The following is a 25747-nucleotide window of genomic DNA, read 5'->3' on the forward strand; positions in this document are numbered from 1 at the left end:
AGCAGCAGTAATGGAGCACCAGCTGCATCAGGCGCAAACAAGTCTCACTGCGCGTCGTTCACACTTCACCACCACTGAGTGGGCCTCTATGAAGGACATCTGCTACGTTTTGCGTTCCTTCGATGATTCCTCGCGGATGGCGAGTGCAGATGATGCACTAGTCAGCATGACTGTCCCCCTTATCTGCCTGCTTGAAAAAACACTGCAAGCACTAAAAGAGGAGGTTTTGGAAGAGGTGGAGGATGAGGAGTCACAAATGCCATCTGCTTCTGGACAGTCTGCGCAACGTGGTTCCTCACAAAGGCCTAGGCAGGGCAAACTTTTGTGAGGAGGATGGGGAGGAGTCAATGGAGGAGGAAGACATCTGTCCAGAGGAGGGAGGTACACAGTGCTATAGTAGTCAGTATGTAGAGCGAGGGTGGGGTGATGCAGAGCAGGCAGAGATCACGCCTCAAGCAGGAGACAGCATTTCTTGGCCAGTTGGCAGTCTGCAGCACATGATTTATTTCATGCTGAATTGCCTGAGAAACGACCGCCGCATCGCCCACATTCTCAACACGGCTGATTATTGGGTGTCCACCCTCCTAGATCCTCGCTACGGGGACAATTTACAAAGCCTCATAACACCGTTGAACCGGGAGCGTAAAAAGCGGGAGTACTAATATGCACTGGTGCATTCCATCATGTTCTCCATTCCACCCGAGAGCAGTGCTGCTAGTGCTTTACAAAGCAGCTCAGTGCATCGAGGCAGTGGAGGAAGCTTTGCACAAAGAGGGAGCAGAAGCAGCGCCTCAGCACAAGGCAAGACCAGTATGGCCCAAATGTGGCAAAGTTTTGTGTCCCTGCCACAAATGTCTACACCATCACAGACGGCTACAGTCAGCAGGAGGCAACGTTTCTGTCAGATGGTGACAGACTACATGTTTTGCCCTCTGTGTACTCCCAGACGGCTCTTCCCCCTTCAAGTTTTGGGTCTCTAAGCTGGATACATGGCCAGAGCTTAGCCAGTATGCATTGGAGGTGCTGGCTTGCCCTGCTGCTAGTGTATTATCAGAACGTGTCTTTAGTGCCGAAGGTGGTGTACTAACAGACCGTCGCATGCGACTATCCTCCGATAACGTTGACCGGCTTACTTTTCTGAAAATGAACAAGGCCTGGATCTTGCCGGAATTTGCCAATCCTCTTCCAGATTAAATAATTGGTTATCAACAGTATCCAGGTCTCCTGTTGTGTTCATGTTTCTACCACCTGAACTGTAATACCTGGGCTCCAACACCGCCAGTTGCTCCAATTAGGCCTCTACCTCCACTCTGTTTCTAGTATTTACCCTGGGCTCCGACACCGCCAGTTGCTGCTCAGAAGTGCTGTCTGCACAGTCAACACATGCTTCAGTGTTATTGGGGTTCAGTAATGTCAGCTGATCCCCTGCTGTGTGTCCGGCAATGTCTCCTGCTCTGTCCACATTCACACTACTATTGATTTTAAACTAGCTCCAATTAGGCCTCTGCCTCCACTCTGTTTATAGTATTTACCCTGGGCTCCAACACCGCCAGTTGCTGCTCAGAAGTGCCATCTGCACAGTCAACACTTGCTCCTGTGTTATTGGGGTTTAGTAACGTCAGCTGATCCCCTGCTGTGTGTCTGGCAATGTCTCCTGCTCTTTCCACATTCACACTACTACTGATTTTAAACTAGCTCCAATTAGGCCTCTGCCTCCACTCTGTTTCTAGCATTTACCCTGGGCTCCAACACCGCCAGTTGTTGCTCAAAAGTGCCATCTGCACAGTCAACACTTGCTCCTGTGTTATTGGGGTTTAGTAACGTCAGCTGATCCCCTGCTGTGTGTCCGGCAATGTCTCCTGCTCTGTCCACATTCACACTACTACTGATTTTAAACTAGCTCCAATTAGGCCTCTGCCTCCACTCTGTTTCTAGTATTTACCCTGGGTTCCAGCACCGCTAGCTCTTTCCCGGCAGTGTCTTTGGCACGGGTACACCCTCCTGTCCAGCCTGGTTCCAGCGCCAGCTGTTTCCGGGTAGTGTCAATGTCACTTTGCCTACAATACGTTGTCCTGTCATGTTGCAGTCGGGTTAGCCGACTCTATGGTGCCTGCAGTTTAGATGCTTCCTATGTGGGCTGCGGGATCTAGCAATGAAGGCTGGTTCCGTAGTGCCAATAGGACAAGCACCCCCTGTAGGACCGTGGGTTTCGGTAACTCCGGCCGGCTCGAGGCCTTGCAACTTTTTTTTTCATGTGTACCTTCTGCTGCCTATCTGAGTTCCAGTATCATTAGCTGGTTCTTTGGAAGTTAATCTTGAATATGTCCCCCTGGGTTCCAGTAACATCAGCTGGTTCCAGGCAGTGCCTTTGGATTAGGTGCCTCCTTCTCGGTATCTGAGTTCCACCAATGTCTGATGGTCCTTGGTAGGGTTGAGTGACTTTTATTTTTATAGGATCGGGTCGGGTTTCACGAAACCCGACTTTCTCAAAAGTCGCGTCGAGTGAAATCGGCCGATCCTATAAAAAAGTCGGGGTCGGCCGAAACACGAAACCCAATGCAGTGCAATGGGATACTATGGTTCCCAGTGTCTGAAGAAGAGGAAACTCTCCTTCAGGCCCTGGGATCCATATTTAAGTGTAAAATAAAGAATTAAAATAAAAAATATTGATATACTCACCTCTCCGACGCAGCCTGGACATCGCCGCTGGTAACCGGCATCTTCCGTTCCTAAGAATGGCGCTTGAAAGACCTTTCGATGACGTCACGGCTTGTGATTGGTCGCGGCCGCCCACATGACCGCTCAGCGACCAATCACAAAGCCGTGACGTAAATTTCAGGTCCTAAATTCCTCATTCTAGGAATTTAGGACATGAGAATTACGTCACGGCTTTTGATTGGTTGCTGAGCGGTCACGTGGGCCGCCGCGACCAATCACAAGCCGTGACGTCATCGAAAGGTCCTTCACGCGCTCATTCTTAAGAAGGAAGGCTGCCGGAAAGAAGCCGAGGGTGAGTATATTCCTATTAGGTATATACTCACCCTCGGACGCGCCCTGCTTCTTTCCGGCAGCCTTCCTTCTTAAGAATGAGCGCGTGAAGGACCTTTTGATGATGTCACAGCTTGTAATTGGTCGCGGCGGCCCACGTGACCGCTCAGTGACCAATCAAAAGCCGTGATGTAATTCTCATGTCCTAAATTCCTAGAATGAGGAATTTAGGACCTGAAAATTACGTCACGGCTTTGTGATTGGTCGCTGAGCGGTCACGTGGGCGGCCGCGACCAATCACAAGCCGTGACGTCATCGAAAGGTCTTTCAAGCGCCATTCTTAGGAACGGAAGATGCCGGTTACCAGCGGCGATGTCCAGGCTGCGTCGGAGAGGTGAGTATATCAATATTTTTTATTTTAATTCTGTATTTTACACTTAAATGTGGATTCCGATACCGATTTCCGATATCGCAAACATATCGGAACTCGGTATCGGAATTCCGATACCAGATTCAGAAGATCGCCGACCTCATGGCCGACCCCACACAGGGGTCGGGTCGGGTTTCATGAAACCCGACTTTGCCAAAAGTCGGCGACTTCTGAAAATGGCCGACCCGTTTCGCTCAACCCTAGTCCTTGGTAGTGCTTTCTGGCACAGGTACCTCCTGCTTAGTAACTGGGTTCCAGTACCATCAGCTGGTCTTCGGTAGTTCCATTGGCTCTTGTACTTTCTGCTACCCATCCGGGTTCCAGTACCGTCAGCTAGTTCTCGGCAGTGTCTTTGGCACGGGTACTCCCTCCTGCCCAGCCTGGTGCCAGCACGCCAGCTGTTTCCGGGTAGTGTCAATGTCACTTTGCCTCCAATATGTTGTCCTGTCGTGTTGCGGTCAGGTTTGCTGACTCTATGGTGCCTGCAGTTTAGATGCTTCCTATGTGGGCTGCGGGATCTAGCAATGAAGGCTGGTTCCGTAGTGCCAATAGGACAAGCACCCCCTGTAGGATTGTGGGTTTTGGTAACTCCGGCCGGCTCGCGGCCTTGCAACTTTTTTTTCATGTGTACCATCAGCTGGTCCTCGGTAGTTCCATTGCCTCTTGTACCTTAAACTATCCATCTGGGTTCCAGTACCATCAGCTGGTTCTCGGCAGTTCCTCAGCCTTCTTGTACCTTCTGCTACATTTCCAAGTTCAAGCTTTTTGAAATGGTTTTTGGTAATCACTCTGGATCTCCCTGACGACGACCCTAAAGATGACGACCCAGAAGACCACTCCGAAGAATACGATGACCCCGAAGAGGATGATGAAGGAGAAAGTGTGGGAGAACTAAAAAAGAAGGTGAAGAGCATGGAAGTAGTGAAACATAAATATCTGACAAAATATAAAACATAGTCAATATCTTTGTAACTCCGAACGTCTTAAAATTTTTTTTAATTCCTGCTGTTCCATTTGATTGGGCTAAACCCCTATGCCTTTAATGTCTCCTCCACCTCCCCCAATACATTCTACATTATTCTTAGTTGTTTTCCTTCATGTAGAATTAACCTACAAGGAAAGAAAGGGTTTATTTTCATTCCGATATTTGTGTCCTATTGGCTTGCATTGGTTTCCGGTATCGGAATCGGCGATATCCGATATTTTTTGGGTATCGGTCCGATCCAATCCGATCCGATATTTCCCTGTATCAGAAGGTATTGCTCAACACTAGTCCGGATCCCAGAATTCCAAGCGATGGAAGTTCACCGACCGCCATATTACGACACCCAAGTGATGGGTGTCTCAATATGGAAATTGCTGGTGGTACCAGCCTCTTGAGCGGTACCACCAGCGGAACACCGTCGCACCACACACACACACAAACACACACACTGTATATGCCGTATGCATCACAGACACACACACACTGTATATGCCATATGCAGCCTCTTGCATTGTTCCACCAGCGGAACACCGTCGCAAACACGCCGCCGCATGGATCAGCCGAATGATTCACTGACCGCTGCCATCTTTGTATAGGAGGAGCGCGAGATGACATGAGAGGAGGAGACAGCAGATGGGGAGAGAGAAAGTGCACAGGGGTGAGAGAGACAGAGCACAGGGGGAGACAGCTCAGACAGGACAGCACATGAGGGGAGAACACAGAACAGGAAGGAGAAAGACAGCAGACAAGGGGGATAGCACATGGGGTAGGCAGGTCAAAGAAGAGAGCACAGATGGGAGAAGTCAGTACATGGGGAAAGAGAGAGTAGATAGGTGGGCGAGAACATGGGGGGAGAGATTCTCAATGCTGCAAACCCTGCCCCCATTGTGACATTACCGCCCTCCTGATGCGATAGCATTGGGGCTTCATCTAGTATATATATAAATATAAAGTTGAGTGTATATGTGTATATATCAAGCCATGCCCACTCCGCATAGCAGACACAGGCCACATCTAGCTCCATCGTGTCTAGAATGGAGTTGCTCCTGTGAGGTATGACCTCAAGGGAAAGGGAGAAGCCTCATGGATAGACATGTGAGGGGCAAAATGATGGAAGAGAGGTTCTGCTGCAGTATGAGGCTGTGTATAGAGAAGAGTGAAGCGCTGCAGGTGGAGGCTGTGTATAAGGCCACATTCACATGTTCAGTATTTGTTCAATATTTTACCTCAGTATTTATAAGCCAAAACCACGAGTGGGAGAAAAATGCAGAAGTGGTGACCTGTTTCTAATATACTTTTCCTCAGATTGTTTTACTCCAAGTTTTAGCTTACAAATACTGAGGTAAAAATAATGATCAAATAATGTGTGAACGAGATCTAAAGGAGAAAAGTGTGCAAAAGAAGTAGGCTGTGTATACAATACGATTTATTCCAATTATTGCAATTTCTCTCGGGATCAAGTGTTTCCAATTGTATATGGAAGAGGAGTGTGAGGTGGTGCTGGAGGAGGCGACTATAAAGGAGAAAAGCTGTGCTGCAGAAAAATGCTGTGTATAAAGGAGGAGCGTGAGGTGCGGGAGGAATAAGGCCCCTTAACTGCTGCCATTAAAAGTCGTATCGGCAGTTGTTAAGGGGTTATTATTGTGTTAAAAAAACTTTTGCTTCAACAAAATGGTGCCGGTAAATGTGCGAGACGCGACACAAACCGCAGAGCAGGATATACTATATACAGGGGGAGATGACATACAGATATATACTATATACAGGAGGAGATGACACACAGCTATATACTATATACAACGGAGATGACATACAGGTATATACTACATACAGGAGGAGATGACATACAGGTATATACTACATGCAGCAGATGATACAGGTATATACTATATGCAAAGGAGATTACATACAGGTATATACTGAGGGGAAAATGAGAGATGTGAGGTGAAAATGAGCATTGTGAGGTGAAAGTGAAGAGGTGTGAGTGCAAAATGAGAGGAGTGAGGGGAAAATAGTGCAGTGATCGGAAAATGCCAGGCGTGAGGTCAAAATGACAGGTGTTAGGGAGGAAAATGAGAGGAGTGAGGGGGAAAATGAGAGGAGTGAGAGGGAAAATGAGAAGTGTGAGGGGGAAAATGAGAGGAGTGAGGGGAAAATGAGAAATGCGAGGAAAATGAGAGATGGGGGAAATTGAAAGGAGTAAGGGGGAAAATGAGACGTGTGAGGTTGAAAATGAGAGGAGTGAGGGGAAAATGAGAGATGTGAGGGGGAAATGAGAGGCGTGATGGGAAAAGGTGCTATAACTAACCACAGTTAGTTACAATGCCCGACCAATCAAGATGGTTTGGGGTGAGCTGGACCGCAGAGTGAAGGCAAAAGGGCCAACAAGTGCTAAGCATCTCTGGGAACTCCTTCAAGATTGTTGGAAGACCATTCCTGGTGACTACCTCTCAAAGCTTATCAAGAGAATGCCAAGACTGAGCAAAGCAGTCATCAAAGCAAAAGATGGCTACTTTGAAGAACCTAGAATATAAGACATAATTTCAGTTGTTTCACACTTTTTTGTTAAGTATATAATTCCACATGTGTTAATTCATAGTTGTGATGCCTTCAGTGTGAATGTACAATTTTTATAGTCATGAAAATACAGAAAAATCTTTAAATGAGAAGGTGTGTCCAAACTTTTGGTCTGTACTGTGTGTATATATATATACAATATACATATATATATATATATATATATATATATATATATATATATATATATATACTGCTCAAACAAATAAAGGGAAGACTTAAAGGGAACCTGTTACCCCCAAAATCGAAGGTGAGCTAAGCCCTCCGGCATCAGGGGCTTATCTACAGCATTCTGGAATGCAAAGTACTGCAGTGCGCAGGCGCTGGGCCTCTTTGACCTTTCACGGCGCCTGCGCACTGCAGTACTTTGCTGTACGCCTGCATCGAAGCCACAGCGTGAAGACAAAAACAGGCCATCATCGTAAGAAGATGGGAGGCGCTGGACCGACCGCGACACCCATCGGACTGGACCGCAGCGGGAACGCCCCTGGGTGAGTATAATCTAACCTCTTTTTCTCACCATTCAGGATATATCGGGGGCTCATCTACAGCATTCCAGAATGATGCCGGTGGACTTAGCTCACCTTCGATTTTGGGGGTGACAGGTTCCTTTTAAACTACAGAATATAACTCCAAGTAAATCAAACTTCTGTGAAATCAAACTCTCCACTTAGGAAGCAACACTGTTTGACAATCAATTTCACACACTGTTGTGCAAATGGAATAGACAACAGATGGAAATTATTGGCAATTATCAAGACACACTCAATAAAGGAGTGGTTCTGCAGGTGGGGACCACAGACAACATCTCAGTACCAATGCTTTCTAGTTGATGTTTTGGTCACTTTTGAATGTTGATTGTGCTGTCACACTCGTGGTAGCATGAGACGGACTCTACAACCCACACAAGTGGCTCAGGTAGTGCAGCTCATCCAGGATGGCACATCAATGCGAGCTGTGGCAAGGTTTGCTGTGTCTGTCAGCATAGTGTGCAGAGGCTGGAGGCGCTACCAGGACACAGGCCAGTACACCATGATACGTGGAGGGGGGCGTAGGAGGGCAACAACCTAGCAGCAGGACCGCTACCTCAGCCTTTGTGCAAGAAGGAACAGGTGGATCACTGCCAGAGCCTGCAAAATGACCTCCAGCAGGCCATAAATGTGCATGTGTCTGCACAAACAGAAACTGACTCCATGAGGATGGTCTGAGTGCCCGACATCCACAGATGGGGGTTGTGCTAACAGCCCAACACCGTGCAGGACGCTTAGCATTTGTCACAGAAAACCAGGATTGGCAAATTTGCCAACGTCCTGTGTTCTTCACAGATGAAAGCAGGTTCACACTGAGCACATGTGACAGTCGTGACAGAGTCTGGAGACACCATGGAGAGCGATCTTCTGCTTGCAACATCCTTCAGCATGACCGGTTTGGCAGTGGGTCAGTAATGGTGTGGGGTGGCATTTCTTTGGAGGGCTGCACAGCCCTCCATGTGCTCGCCAGAGGTAGCCTGACTGCCATTAGGTACTGAGATGAGATCCTCAGACCCCTTGTGAGACCATATGCTGGTGTGGTTGGCCCTGGGTTCCTACTAATGCAGGACAATATCAGACCTCATGTGGCTGGAGTGTGTCAGCAGTTCCTGCAAAATGAAGGCATTGAAGATATGGACTGACCCGCTCGTTCCTCAGACCAGAATCCAATTGAACACATCTGGGACATCATGTTTCGCATCATCCACCAACGTCACGTTGCACCACAGACTGTCCAGGAGTTGGCGGATGCTTTAGTCCAGTTCTGGGAAGAGATCCCTCTGGAGACCATCCGCCACCTCATCAGGAGCATTCCCAGGCATTGTAGGGAGGTCATACATGCATGTGGAGGCCACACTCACTACTGATCATCATTTCCTTGTCTTGAGGCATTTCCACTGAAGTTGGATCAGCCTGTAACTTAATTCCACTATGTAATTAATAAAGATTTACAATTGAAATATTTCATTCAGTTATGTCTAGGATGTGGAATTTTAGTGTTCCCTTTATTTTTTTGAGCAGTGTATATATATATATATATATATATATATATATATATATATATATATATATATCCCTCATCCTGGTATATATGTCTCTTATCCTGGGCCCCATCCTGGTATATGTCCCCCAGAAAGAAACAATTCTACTCACCTCCCATCCGCTCCTTCACTGCGTGGCGTCCACTTCTGAAGCCTGCAACTGACTTCAGCATGCAAACGACGGGAGCGCAAGACGACACTGCCATGTACCTAGTCATGTGCACGCCAATGTCAGCTTGCTGGAGAGTGTATTGCAGTGCTGCGCCGCAATACATTTTAGCTGAATTTGCATCCAAGGTCGCACATCCAGTTGAAGTTTGTGCTGGCATCAGTGGGCCCCTCACCCGCACGAGTCTCGTCTCTTTCATTATGCCTCTGAATAATACTGTAGATAATACAGTGGGTACGGAAAGTATTCAGACACCTTTAATTTTTTCACTCTTTGTTTCATTGCAGACATTTGGTAAATTCAAAAAAAGTTATTTTTTTTCTCATTAATGTACACTCTGCACCCCACCTTGACTGAAATAAAACAGAAATGTAGAAAATTTAGCAAATTTATTAAAAAAGAAAAACTGAAATATCACATGGTCATAAGTATTCAGACCCTTTACTCAGTATTGAGTAGAAGCACCCTTTTGAGCTAGTACAGCCATGAGTCTTCTTGGAATAATGCAACAAATTTTTCACACCTGGATTTGGGGATTCTCTCCAGTTCTGTCAGGTTGGATGGTGAACATTGGTGGACAGCCATTTTCAGGTTTCTCCAGAGTTGCTCAATTGGGTCTGGGTCAGGGCTCTGGCTGGGCCAATCAAAAATGGTCAAAGAGTTGTACTGAAGCCACTCCTTTGTTATTTTAGTTGCGTGCTTATGGTCATTGTCCTGTTGGAAGGTGAACGTTTGACCAAATCTGAGGTCCAGAGCCCAGAGCGCCCTGGAAGAGGTTTTCATCCAGGTTATCTCTGTACTTCACCCCATTTATGTTTCCTTCAATAACAAACAATTGTCCTGTTTCTGCAGCTGAAAAACAGCCCCATAGCATGATGCTGCCACCACCATGTTTCACTGTTGGAATTGTACTGGGCAGGTGATGACCAGTGCGTGGTTTTCTCCACACTAACCTCTTAGAATTATCACCAAAAAGGTCTATCTTCATCTCATCAGACCAGAGAATCTTATTTCTCATAGTCTGGGAGACCTTCATGTGTTTTTTAGCAAACACTATGAGGGCTTTCATATGTCTTGCACTGAGGATAGGCTTCCGTCTTGCCACTCTGCCATAAAGGCCCAAGTCGTGGAGGGCTGCAGTGATAGGTGACTTTGTGAAACTTTCTCTCATCTCCCTACTGCATCTCTGGAGCTCAGCCACAGTGATCTTGAGGTTCTTCTTTACCTCTCTCACCAAGGCTCTTCTCCCACGATTGCTCAGTTTGGCTGGATGGCCATGTCTAGGCAGACTTCTGATGATCCCAAACTTCTTCCATTTAAGGATGAGTAGTGCAAAAAATTTTTTGTAACCTTGGCTAGATCTGTGCCTTACCACAATTTTGTCTCTGAGCTCCTTGGCCAGTTCCTTTGGCCCCATGATTCTCATTTGGTCTGACATGCACTGTGAGCTGTGAGGTCTTATATAGACAGATGTGTGCCTTTCCAAATCAAGTCCTATCAGTTTAATTAAACACAGCTGGACTCCAATGAAGGAGTAGAACTATCTCAAGGAGGATCACAAGGAAATGGACAGCATGTGAATTAAATATGAGTGTCTGAGCAAAGGGTCTGAATACTTATGCCCATGTGATATTTCAGTTTTTCTTTTTAATAAATATGCAAAAATTTCCACATTTCTTTTTTTTTCCAGTCAATATGGGGTGCAGAGTGTACACTAATAAGAAAAAAATGAACTTTTTTGAACTTACCAAATGGCTGCAATGAAAAATTTAAAGCAGTCTGAATACTTTCCGTACCCTCTGTATATAATATAAGCATAATGTTATATCATATATAATATATAATGTACTGCAATAATACTATATATAATATTAAGCATAAATAAAATAGTAAATTTATAAGGCTGTAAGAGGAGGCACTCTGGAGACCCCCCCTCCCCATTATAGTGGTTAGGCCTCCTCTTCTCTTACCCTAGCACATCACAAGCAGGTGTTAGCAGCAGCCCAAGCAGAGTGAATCACACACTGCAAGGAGGCTCAGTGTCAGTGACTCCCTCCATCCCTACAGTGGATCCACACAGTTAGGACCAGCGGCAGCATCAACCCCAACAGGTGAGGAAGGGCCTGTTTCACCATAATCATCTGTAGGGTGGAGTGGAGCCAGTCTTGCTTCTCACATTAGTGCTGATGCTGCCGCCGGCTGTTATGGATTATAGACTTAGATCGGTTCTTCAGGGCCCCTCCTGCAGCAGTGCTGGGACGAGGCACACTTCTTTCTCACATACTTTATGTGACGGCAACAGCAGACACTGGCACACGTGATGTGCAGAGACCGGAGTCCCAGGCAGAGGCTGGAGGAGGAAGAGCCCAGCGCTTCCCAGCCGTTTCCAAAGAAAGTACAGGAACAGTGCAGCTCTTCTCTCACTGAGGGGCGCCGGCTGCTTCTCTGCACAGCAGGCCCCAACCCTGCCAGGCTTTGTTGCGTCACAACCTCTGAGAATGCGATCATTATGCCCCGATTACCAATGTGATGTGTAAAGGTTACCAGTGTGATGTGTAATGGTTACCAGTGTGATGTGTAATGGCCGCTCTTTGCTCTCCTGATCTTACTGCAGAGCTGTGTGTGATTATACCTCACACAACTGCAGGTTCCTCTCTGCTCCAGCTCCCATCTCACAGGCAGACAGGGATGTAATATTGTAGCAATACAGCAGAGCTCAAAGAGTTTCAAAAAATGTGTTTGCAGGAAGATAAAGTTCATTTATCCTGCTCTGTGTTAGTTACTTGTCTCACAGTGGTAACTCCCCTTCATGTAAAATAATCTCTGGAGGCAGAGTTATCTTCCAGGCAGCGTCTTCCCCAGAGCCTGGAAGAGGTAATTTATGTAAAGTTCTAAAAGATGATTTCTTTAAAGCAGCACATCTGATATGAGGCACACCGGTCTCACTCTCTTCAGCAGTCTATAACCTGTATGCCCATATTAATAGTTTAGATATGTTAAATGTGGTGACAGATTCCCTTAAAGGGAGTGATCAGAGGGCTAAAGTAAATTTAATCTAAATCCCTATCTATTTGATGGCATAATCAAAGCTATTTTCTAATATACTTGCTTTAAAAATACCCTATTTTTACTCTAAATTTCATGACCACTGATAGGTGTAGTAGTCTTTGTATTTGAACGCATATCTGTATATACTAAAACTATTCTTGTTGGATTTTTTCTACATATGATTATTTATCATATGTACAATATTTATATACAAAGACTGCTACACCTACCAATTGTCATGCAATTTAGCATATCTAGCAATGCTCTAACCAAGTTCAGTGTCCTCTGTGCACACACAAGTTAATTAACCCTAAATAAATCCAAAGTGGCACATTTACTCATGGTGAGAATTTACAACTGTAAGAACACCCCTAATATGCGTTTTGCATCTGGCTTCTTCGGAGGGGTATATACTAGAGCTTTTCTGGTAGGATTTTTTCCGCATATGATTATTTATCATATATACTCATTTTATATTACAATTGCGATACAGGTACTATTTTGTTCAGAAGAACTTTTTCACCACCTTGATATTGTCTGTTGTTTAATAGAACCTTGCATGTGATTTTTCTGTAGCCTGTACACATGAATGGCATTGACCTTATATCCCCTATGCCTAGAAGGTATATTGGATGAACTTTTTCTGGATATAATTTTAATCTAATGTATATATGATATCTATACCACTTGCACAGTAATACCCCTGGTGAGATTTATTTCAGTTTTAGCATCTCCTTTTTATCCTGTTTGTTACTTGTTGTACTTATTCAATTAAGTTTATTGAATTTATATATGGCTTCATGCTCCCAGTTCTCTCTCTATATATAGGTATTGTCTAAAAGTTCCAATAGGAGAGCCTTTGATTTTCCAGTCTATTGATTATTAACAGTAGAGTACATGTTTCTACAGTTAGGGACTGAACAATTTTCTAGGTAATAATCATATTCTTTACGGTATGTGCACCCGGCATCTTTTTCAGGTGGATTCCTTCAGTAATGGTGTAGAGGTGAAAAAGAGTGACCGGGCCATTCTTCACGTGCTTTCTACTTGTAGCTGTCGCTATATCTACATAAAATAATACAAAAAAAATGCCAAAGAAGATGTTTCAGGAAAAACACTAATAGATTTTTCCCAAAACATCTTTTGGTTCAAAAAGTATGCAAGTATTCCAGTGTCTGAAAGATGCCATGTGCACATGCAATACTCCTAGATGTTTTCCTTCACTAACTTTTGCTACATAGTGACCTCTTAAATATAACATCTTTACATTGCAGATTTCTTGATGTGGGCGATCCTAATATAGTCATTTTGGAAAACGGACAAGTTCTTTATTTAAAAAATGCACACCTAAGTGACAGAGGGCATTATAAATGTGTAGCATCTAATCCTGCTGGCTCCCAGACTAAGGAAAGTAAATTAACTGTACTTGGTAAGTTCCAAAATTCCAACTTATTTCTAATATTGACAGTTGTGCTTAACAAACAAATACCATATATTTTGCACATAAAACATATAAACACAATTAAAAAATAATCAGACTAGTTTAGAAAAGAACTATGTATACTGCTCTTGAACTACAGTAAAAGTGTCAAACAAGCTTATCAGCAACAAACTTACCTCATTGAGTTGCTGCAGCTGCCACCAGTAAGGCCATCAGGGGGTTTCTCATAGCTCCTGAGGAACCAAGGATGAGGCCACTGTGCATCGCTAACCATGAGCGCAAAAGTGTGCAGAAGGATACGAGGACTTAGGGTGAGGAAACTTAAAACATATGCATGAAGGGGAAATAAAAACTAAAAGGAATTAAAAACAAAATAAAACAAGAATAATCCCCCACCAACCTAACTGAGGAGAAATAAAAGGTGCTCGAAGGCTGACAAACATACACATAGCAGAAATACAAACGGTGTTTGCCTAGCAAAAAAAATCCCTTCATTGATGGGCTGGTACTCCTTAGCACTAATCCACTTACACGTATAGCCAGCAAGGAAGTGTAGTGAAGGGAGAGTCTATATAGCCCAACCTAGAATGTGATAGGGCAGCCAAACAGGACAATGGGAAACACATGAAGATGTGCGAACTCAGAAACTAAAAATATAGGCAATAGGAACCATAAGCATAAAGACAGGGAACATAGTAACATAGTAACATAGTTATTAAGGTTTAAGGAAGACTTTAAGTCCATCTAGTTCAACCCATAACCTAACCTAACATGCCCTAACATGGGAAGAAAATGGCAATAGCTCAGCAGACGAGAGAACCAACCATGGATCAAGATGTCACCAAATTTAATCCCCAAACTGAGCCGTGACATCGGAATATGCTGTGCTGTTTAATGGGAACACAGAAGAGGTCCACTTTCCTATTATCCGTAACAACAAAATAATTGTTGTGACCCCTGACTAAGAAGAGTGGAAATGCAGTGGAAAATAGTTAGGAATCTCATTAATTGATGAGAGGAGTGATCTTACTGTTCCACCTGGACGCTGTGGGTTGGACGCTGCACAAGTACGCCACGTCAAACCCGCAGCGTTTACTGACCGTGGGAACGTACCCTCATCAGTACAGTAGTCTAGTTTCAATGTAAAAATTGACTAAAATGACGCTACATTTATTAGCTGTGGACCGCAGCATATTAATAAGGTGTACAACTGTTTTATTATAGAACTACTGATTTTTTATTTTATTTTAACATATAAATAATAATAAACTATAGACACAGCTTGTTTAGCTTTGAAACAAAATTCCAAATAGGCTTTACATTCAGGCTGCAAAATATCAAAATGGGTCCATTCACATATTTTGTTTTTGTAGTTCCACCCAGCATTAAAGATGGAAACACCACCTTGGAGATGTCCTTTATAGCAAAAAGTGAAATCAATTTGGAATGTGATGCCAGGGGAATTCCACACCCTACAATTGCATGGTATAAAAATGGGGAAACAATTGTCCCGAGTACACGAGTCATCTTTATTGAGAATGGAAAATATCTACAAATTTCTGAAGCTAAGACTACAGATTCTGGAAAATTCACATGTCATGTGGCTAATGTTGCAGGGAATGCAGAGAAGGCGTATGTGCTTGATATTTATGGTAAGCTATTTCATGTATATTGAATAAAGCCATTGATCTACGATCTTCTAATTTACAGCAGGCAAAGCTACATCTTTCATCCCAAATAACCCAAGAGAGAGATAGAATGAGCGCCATGACCGCAACTGGACAGAGTGTAACATAGTGGCGGTATCCAAACTTTAAATTCATAACCATAAATGGGTTGTCTCATCTTTCATTTTCAGGTGAAAACTGCTTCCAGGTCTCCTGTCTTTTTGCATTTACCGGGACAGGTCATTCTTGCTAGATTGACATGTCAGATCATGGACAGTGTGGCGCCAGTGGCCCAAACATTGTGCGCTCTGTTGCTTTGCCTCTGCAGCATCGCAGAAACATAATGGCACTGGAGCTGGCCTGACCGAGAGCTAACAGTTTGCATCAAAAGTTCCAAGTTACACTTATATATAAGTTTAAATTTCATATAAGAAATATAAACTGTATTAAAAGCAATAAAATGATAGGGACGTCCACATTAAATAAAAGAGGAATACTAAAAAATACAAACTTAGTATGAAAAAACACACACACTAGTGTAAGAAGACAAGATGGATAAACAGATGGAACAAAAAATATTTGTGTATAACAGAAACTGCCCTATAAATCCAATCTGAACAACACAGCATAAGGCGAATAATCTTAAAGAAATTAGTGAGATTTTACATCACAATTCAATAATACTAATAATAGTTAAATGGTTATTGCTCTAATTAAAAATAGACTTTCTAAACATGAAAGTGCATTTAAAAAGAATGTACCTCCAGTCACATTTTTTATTACATTTTTAGTAAATTAATTTTCCATATATGTGACTAGCTTAAAATATTTTAGTTTTCGGACGGTCACCAAGAGCCTATTAAACAGCTCCATATTTTCTCTAGGACACATGTCAGCTTTTCTATGTAGACTTGGTCAGTGGAGCAGAGTCATTTTCCTGGCATTAGGGAAGGGGAGATGTATTAATGGCTGTAATGTGTTGATGGAGGGATGTATAAGGCAAAATGTTAGAATTTATGACAAGAGAGGCGCACTCTATAAAATATCAGATGGTGCTCAGAGGAAAAGGTCCAATATAACAATGTTAATGTAACCTCTGGCACTCAAAAAGTACAACTTGCTTTTTTTCAAAATAGAGGGTTTATTCACTACCGGTCATGTTAACAACAGACAATCTTCAACGAATCACATATTTTTGGTGATCTTTTACTGGGATCTTTTCACTACCATTTGGTACTACATGGTACTTCTATAAGTTACTGAGTACTCTGTATATGATATTTCTTTGATCAATTATTATTTATTGTTGTAGACTTCCTTGAAAAAGGCTAAAAAAAGCCGAAACGTTGGAGATTGTCTGTTGTTAACATGACCGGTAGTGAATAAACCCTCTATTTTGAAAAAAAGCAAGTTGTACTTTTTGAGTGCCAGAGGTTACATTAACATTATTAAGGCAAAATGTTAACACTATCCTATATACTATATCCTACAGCTTGTATGCTTCTCCCTCTACAACATTAAACCCCCCAAAAAATAAAACATTGGAGAAACTAAAAAATCACCCACTTAAATGATAAAAAATGATTTTTATTAAGATATGATTTAAAAATCATGATTAGGTAATAGCAGGTCAGCACGAAAGATTACAAGGTAAGGAGAAATGCAGCTTTCAAATTAATAGCATTATCCAAAAAAATGACAAATTTTATCCATAATCACCAAAGTTGTAGATAGTCTAAAAAACGGAGTAAGTTTAATGTATTAGTGACAATTAGCCACAGTATTTGAGGTAATTTGATCATCAATGAATCAATAATCAGATCATATGAGTAAGGTAAGGTAAATATGAAAACAACCAAGATGAATAAATGCAATTAAATCAAAAAGCAACACAAATAACATGTAACAATCAGTGCTAGCGGAGAAGCATGGATTTCTCTGGAATAAGACATCTGATCTCAAGGTGTCATCTTATTCAGCCTCCTATGACCTACATGTCCATATAGACGGCTTAGGAGGATGGATCCTACTGACAGTAATACGTTTTATCCTGTAGATTTACTATATATACTGCAGCAGTGACTGTGTGAACCATACAGAATAGGACCTTGGAATTTACATGGTTCCCTGTAATGTGGTAATATTAATATTGTATGTGATTTATTTACAAGTTCCAGCTACAATTGATGGAGATTTGAGCAAACTGCATAGTAAAAAGGTAATCACAGGAAATCCCATGGTACTGGAGTGTGAAGCCAGAGGACATCCATTACCATTGATAACCTGGCTGAGAGAAGGAGTGCCTGTGGAGACAAGTGACAACATCCGCCTTCTGTACCACGGCAAGAAGCTGGAGATTAAAAATACCGGGGAGCAGGACCAAGGACAGTACACTTGTGTGGCCACCAATGTAGCGGGAGAAGCTGAAATCAAATATGACATCCAGGTTTTAGGTTAGTTACATGTTGTAGCCTGGAGCTAATTTATCACATTATGGCAATTGTGCTATATAGAGATTAGCAGAACTCTGGAAATATCACGCAGAAGAAGAGTTTATGCAGCACATGAAGTAATTATTAGGTTTGCTTTGTGAAAAAATATTCTTCAAAAACTTTTCTTGATTTTCTAAAGAAACATACACACATGGATAAAACTGTTGGCACCTTCTGTTAAAGTATGAAAAACCCAAAATGGTCACTGAAGTCACTGGAAACTGACAAAAGTGATTGTCAATGTAAATTTATTGAATATCAGCTGATAAGAATCAGGCATTGCTTATGGGTTGTGGGTCAACAGATAAATTATGAGTAAAAACTAATGAAAACGATAGGTAAAAGTTATTTTATTGACCAATATGTTTTTTCCTTGACCAGAAGGGTGCTAACAACTTTGTTCACATGTATATATGCCCCTAAAAAGGCTTTAGTGATGGTGGTTTCCAAAAAATGACAATTTCAGGTTTCACATAATTTACCATTTCTGTTTATTTATGTATTTTTATTCATGTGAATGATATCATAAGCCTTTAGGGAATGGATAAAAAGCTAAATATTCTAAATTAATAGAGAGAAGTATCTGGATCAATCAAAGATCATGTCCCCCGTTTGAACAAGTGAAGATTATGTCCTCCTGCTTCTGCAGTGACATTGGAGGAGATTTATCAAGCTGTCTTCTAGTAAGAATGGCCCATTGCAACCAATCAGAGCTCAGCTTTCATATATAAATAAGCCCTGGTAAAAGGAAAACTGAGCTCTGATTGGTTGTGATGGGCAATAAAGTCAATTCTTACTATAAGACAGCTACATCTCTCCATTACCTGCTTCCATTGTATGACATGTCTACAGTAATGTTGCCACTTTTAAAGTTCCAAACCCCATAAACTTGCAATTTCTTGTTGCCCTCAAATTAAAATGGATGGACATTTCTTCGAGAAGAAAATGCTGCCAGTTATAGCTGGTACAAATATCTCTGACATCATCGAGTTCATGAAACATGCTATTTGCAGACAATCAGGAGCACAAAAATGCCATCAACCTCTGCGTTGGATCACTCGTAGCCAATCTTCTGATTAACATTCTTGGCAGTATATTAACAAGAACTGTGCGCCATCGTGGGGATCCATCAGAAAAGTTATTTCTCTGAAATAGTGGCTACACATGATGTACCTCTGCACAAATGATTGGAATATCCACACTCACCATTGATTAAGTTTAGAACTTTTATCATGTTAATATACAGTATGTCCTGAGTGGAGAAGCATTTCTGCCGAGGCGCACAGAGCGGCATGCCACAGAGAAGATGAGCCTCTTAATGAATTCAGTGCATTATAGTCCAGGAATCCCTTTACTAAGACTGGTGTGCTGAACACTAGTCCTAATGAATCAGCCCCATGGTGTACAGATACCTTTTACGTTCCCTCTAGTGACTACTGCAGGCAGCCAGATTGGTAGGCTTTAAAAAGGTTGTCTTCTACCGATACAACCTCTTCTTAGCTTTCCCCTTTGTAAAATAAAAATACATACTTGCCTAACACAAAGGAGCCATTCCAGTGATATTGGGGCTCCAATACCAAGAGGAATGAAGGCCCTGTTCACAAGCTTACAATCTATGAGGAAAAAGGGGAGACATGAAAGGTCTCAACATTGGTAACAACAATGGTAACAACATTTATATACAACTTCCCATCTGCTTGTTTTCCTCTCTCTCCACCCCCTCTTTGATTGACAGCACTGGCTTCATAGAGCAACAGAAGGGCAGAGATAGATGGAAACCAAGCAGGTGGGAAGGTGTATATAAATGATTGGCCATGGCATGATTCACCTGGTGCCTGCACTTGGTTTGAGTAGTCATTCCGTGCTGATCGCATCCCTTTTAAGCTTTAGGATCAGTTACAATCACTGTGTTGTCTGATCTATATATATAATTGTCTAAGGGGCACTTCCGTCTGTTTGTCTGTCACGGAAATCCCGCGTCGCTGATTGGTCACGGCCTGCCGGCCGTTAATTCGCCACTTCCTACTTTCCATCAGTGCTCCCTCCATACTCCCCCCCAGTCAGCGCTCACACAGGGTTAATGGCTGCGTTACACCGCGTTATGCTGCAGTGTAACGCAGTCCGTTAACGCTGCTATTAACCCTGTGTGACCAACTTTTTACTATTGATGCTGCCTATGCAGCATCAATAGTAAAAATATCTAATGTTAAAAATCTAATATATAAAGCTGAATGTGTGTGTGTACGTGTGTATGTGTGTGTGTATGTCCGGGATTGGCATCTGCACCGTCGCAGCTACAGCCACAAAATTTTGCACAGTCACACGCCTGGACCCCGAGAGCGTCATAGGCTATGTTGTGAGGTGAAATTTTAACCCCGTGCTTTCCAATTCACCAAACAATTTTGCCCCTATCTACATAATGGGGAAAAAGTGAAAGGAAAAGTGTTGGAGGCAAATTGACAGCTGCCAGATGTGAACAAAGGGGACTTAAAGAGTGAGAGCAATGGCGCCAAAGAGTATATACCGTACAGTTGCTAAGGTGGGGCCCCGATATGGGATACTCACCACACATGGGGATATGAACACACACACAAAATGCGCCACACACTACCACGTGCTTGAACACATATACTACCCTCAGCATACATTTCACCACACATACACCAACCTCGCCACATAAAAGTCAAAACACAAAAGTAACCACTCAAAACTTGCCACATGCAAAATTCGCCACATGCAAAACTAGGCTCACGCAAAACTCACCTCATGGAAAACTCGCCACACGCAAAACTTGCACATGCGGAAAAATTGCCACATGCACAAAAGTTGCTACACATGCAAAAGTTGCCTGACACAAAACTTGCACATACTCAAAACGCACCACACATAAAACTCGCCACACGCAAAACTTGCTGCACACAACTTGCTACACACAACTTGCTACACTAACCTGTCACATGCAACTCGACACACAAAAAGTTGCTACATGCATGTCGCCACACAAAACTCATCTCACAAAAGTCTCTACATGCATGTCGCCACACGCAACTCAACACACACAACTTGACACATGAAACTCGCCCTAAAACACACACAAGACTGGTATTATCCTTCAAAAATAAAAATCTGATTAATAAGCAGACAAACTACAAGAGCAACAAATGTACCATATTGGAAATACGGCAGCTGTCAGTCACATGATCTGTCTATTATGTGTATGTGTGAGCTAATATATACTGCCAGGGGGGAGGGCTTCCTGTAGGCTGGGGATTTATCAGGCTGCCAATTTAGCTTACAAATACTGAGGTAAAAATACTGACCAAATAATGTGTGAACGAGGTCTAATACAGGAGGAGATGACATACAGGTACATACTATATACAGGGGAGATGACACACAGGTATATACTATATACAGGAGCAGATGACTCACAGGTATATACTATATACAGGAGGAGATGACTTACAGGTATACACTATATACAGGAGGAGATGACATACAGGTATATACTATATATAGGAGGAGATGATATACAGGTATATACTATATACAGGAGGAGATGACACACATATATACTATATACAGGAGGAGATGACATACAGCAGGTATATACTATATAAAAGAGGAGATGACTCATAGGTATATACAGGAGGAGATGACATACAGCAGGTATATACTATATACAGGGGAGATGAGATACAGGTATATACTATATACAGGAGATGACATACAGGTATATACTATATATAGAAGATGACATACATGTATATACTATATACAGAAAAGATGACATACAGGTATATACTATATACAGGAGGAGATGACACATAGGTATATACAATATACAGGAGGAGATGACATACAGCAGGTATATGCTATTTACAGGGGAGATGACATACAGCAGGTATATACTATATACAGGGGTGATGACATACAGGTATATACTATATACAGGAGATGACATACAGGTGTATACTATATATAAGGGAGATGACAAAAATGTATATACTGAGGTGAAAATGAGAGGTGTGAGGTGAAAATGAAAAGGTGTGAGTGCAAAATGAGAGGAGCGAGGGAAAATAGTGGAGTGATCGGAAAATGACAGATGTGAGGTCGAAATGACAAGTGTTAGTGGGGAATGAGAGGAGCGAGGGGGGAAAATGAGAGGTGTGAGGGAGAAAATGAGAGATGTGAGGGGAAAATGAAAGATGTGAGGGGGAAAATGAGAGGCGTGATGGGAAAATAAGAGAAGCGAGGTGCTATAACTAACCACAGATATTTACTATGCCCAGGCAACGCCGGGCTCTTCAGCTAGTAAGAAATAAAATAAAAAATCATTATATACTCACCTTCCGGCGCCTTTCCCGCTTATCGCGACGCTCCGGGTCTTGCATTGCGTGGCAGTGTTATATACTACGTGGGCAGTGTTATATACTACGTGGATGCTACATATTACGTGGGCAGTGTTATATACTATGTGGCTGTGCTATATATTACGTGGGCTGTGTTATATACTACGTGGCAGTGTTATATACTACATGGGCAGTGTTATATACTACGTGGCAGCGATATATACTACGTGGGCAGTGTTATATACGGCGTGGGCTGTGTTTTATACTACGTGCGCAGTGTTATATACTACGTGGGCAGTGTTATATACTACATGGGCTGTGCTATATATTACGTGGGCTGTGTTATATACTACATGGGCTGTGTTATATACTACATGGGCTGTGTTATATACTACGTGGGCAGTGTTATATACTACGTGGGCAGTGTTATATATTATGTGGCAGTGTTATATACTACGTGGGCAGTGTTATATACTATGTGGGCTGTGTTATATACTACGTGGGCTGTGTTATATACTACGTGCACAGTGTTATATTCTACGTGGGCTGTCTTATATACTACGTGGGCTGTGTTATATACTACGTGCACAGTGTTATATTCTACGTGGGCTGTGTTATATACTACGTGGGCAGTGTTATATACTGCGTGGGCAATGTTATATACTACATGGTCTGTGTTATATACTACGTGGCAGTGATATATACTACGTGGGCAGTGTTATATACGGCGTGGTGTTATGGACCTGGTGGTTAGGTGCACCTGGAATGACCTGATGGTTAAACTAGAAGACAGGACGAGCTCTGGGAAGTGAGAACTCTGCTGACCGCAAATCCTAATCCTATAACACACACACTAGAAATAGCTGTGGAGCGTACCTAACTCTCCCTAGACGCCTCTTCACAGCCTAAGAGCTAACTACCCCTAAAGATAGGAAAATAAGCCTTACCTTGCCTCAGAGAAATTCCCCAAAATGTAAAGGCAGCCCCCCACATATATTAACTGTGAGTTAAGAGTAAAGTCACAAACACAGGGATGAAACAGGTTTCAGCAAAGGAGGCCAGACTTACTAGATAGACTCAGAAACACATGGGCCACTTGCACATTGAACAAGTCTGTAGGAACCTGTTCACACCACCAGAAAACTTGAAGACACAAAAGAGCACAGTGAGGTCAAAAATACTCTGTTGTTAAAAAAAAAAAAAAAATCACAGTAATCAGCAAGTGCTAGTCAAAAGATGTAAAGAAAACAGGGTATTTAGTTGATACGTTTTTTTGCAAAAAAATGTATACTAAGCTGCTCCACCAAATCGTCAAGGTACAGTGGGGCAAAAAAGTATTTAGTCATTCAGCAATAGTGCAAGTTCCACCACTTAAAAAGATGAGAGGCGTCTGTAATTTACATCATAGGTAGACCTCAACTATGGGAGACAAACTGAGAAAAAAAAATCCAGAAAATCACATTTTCTGTTTTTTTATCATTTTATTTGCATATTATGGTGGAAAATAAGTATTTGGTCAGAAACAAAATTTCATCTCAATACTTTGTAATATATCCTTTGTTGGCAATGACAGAGGTCAAATGTTTTCTGTAAGTCTTCACAAGGTTGCCACACACTGTTGTTGGTATGTTGGCCCATTCCTCCATGCAGATCTCCTCTACAGCAGTGATGTTTTTGGCTTTTCGCTTGGCAACACGGACTTTCAACTCTGTCATGATCTCCATGGCCAGAGAACTAGCATAAGCCTCAATAGGAACAAGCTCTTGGAAGATGTAACTATACTGACCATGAACTAAACCTACCGCATCATCTAGAAGTAGCCAGGTAGCATGTCCTACTTTTTATCCCTATATGCCCAGCGCCGGCCGGAGAACTAAATAATGCTAGCAGAGGGAAATATAAGACCTGACTCACCTCTAGAGAAATGCCCAAAAAGGAGACAGAGGCCCCCCACATATATTGGCGGTGATATGAGATGAAACAACAAACGCAGCAGGAAAATAGTTTTAGCAAATTTGAGGTCCGCTTTCTAGATAGCAGAAGACAGAAAGCATACTTTCATGGTCAGTAGAAAACCCTAACAAAACACATCCAGAAATTACTTTAGGACTCTGGCATTAACTCATAATACCAGAGTGGCAATTCCTGATCAACAAGAGCTTTCCAGACACAGTAACGAAACTGCAGCTGTGAACTGGAACCAAAATACAAAAACAAAACATGGACGAATGTCCAACTTATCTAGTAGATGTCTGGGAGCAGGAACAAGCACAGAGAGGCTTCTGATAACATTGTTGACCGGCAAGCATCTAACAGAGAAGCCAGGTTATATAGCGACACCCAGATCTAATCAGAACAGGTGAACAGGGAAGATGATGTCACAAGTTCAATTCCACCAGTAGCCACCGGGGGAGCCCAGAATCCAAATTCACAACAGTACCCCCCCCTCAAGGAGGGGGCACCGAACCCTCACCAGAACCACCAGGGCGATCAGGATGGGCCCTATGAAAGGCACGAACCAGATCAGAGGCATGAACATCAGATGCAGTGACCCAAGAATTATCCTCCTGGCCGTATCCCTTCCACTTGACCAGATACTGGAGTCTCCGTCTGGAAACACGGGAGTCTAGGATTTTTTCCACAACGTACTCCAACTCACCCTCAACCAACACCGGAGCAGGAGGCTCAACGGAAGGCACAACCGGTGCCTCATACCTGCGCAATAACGACCGATGAAAAACGTTATGAATAGAAAAGGATGCAGGGAGGTCCAAACGGAAGGAAACAGGGTTAAGAATCTCCAATATTTTATACGGACCGATGAACCGAGGCTTAAACTTAGGAGATGAGACCCTCATAGGGACAAAACGAGAAGTCAACCACACCAAATCTCCAACACAAAGCCGAGGACCAACACGACGGTGACGGTTGGCAAAAAGCTGAGTCTTCTCCTGGGACAACTTTAAATTGTCCATCACCTGCCCCCAGATATGATGCAATCTCTCCACCACCGCATCCACTCCAGGACAATCCGAGGATTCCATCTGACCGGAGGAAAATCGAGGGTGGAACCCCGAATTACAGAAAAACGGGGACACCAAAGTGGCAGAGCTGGCCCGATTATTGAGGGCGAACTCCGCCAATGGCAAAAAAGCAACCCAATCATCCTGGTCAGCAGACACAAAACACCTCAGATATGTCTCCAGGGTCTGATTAGTCCGCTCGGTCTGGCCATTAGTCTGAGGGTGAAAAGCAGACGAAAAAGACAAATCTATGCCCATCCTAGCACAGAATGCCCGCCAAAATCTAGACACAAATTGGGTTCCTCTGTCAGAAACGATATTCTCAGGAATACCATGCAAACGAACAACATTTTGAAAAAACAGGGGCACCAACTCGGAAGAAGAAGGCAATTTGGGCAGGGGAACCAAATGGACCATCTTAGAAAAACGGTCACACACCACCCAGATGACAGACATCTTCTGAGAAACAGGCAGATCTGAAATAAAATCCATCGAGATGTGTGT

The 25747-nt window shown here is 42.9% G+C and overlaps 1 protein-coding gene across 1 annotated transcript in view; it reads left to right on the plus strand.

Moving 5' to 3' along the window:
• Positions 1-25747, plus strand: part of HMCN1 (hemicentin 1) — a 768245-nt gene that overhangs the window by 241827 nt on the left and 500671 nt on the right. The window contains exons 30-32 of the mRNA XM_077275842.1: positions 13543-13697; positions 15083-15361; positions 17548-17829. Coding sequence (XP_077131957.1) covers positions 13543-13697; positions 15083-15361; positions 17548-17829 — 716 coding nt within the window. The remainder of the gene's footprint in view (positions 1-13542; positions 13698-15082; positions 15362-17547; positions 17830-25747) is intronic.

The sequence above is a fragment of the Ranitomeya variabilis genome, chromosome 8, assembly GCF_051348905.1.
Source record: "Ranitomeya variabilis isolate aRanVar5 chromosome 8, aRanVar5.hap1, whole genome shotgun sequence".
NCBI lineage: Eukaryota > Metazoa > Chordata > Amphibia > Anura > Dendrobatidae > Ranitomeya > Ranitomeya variabilis.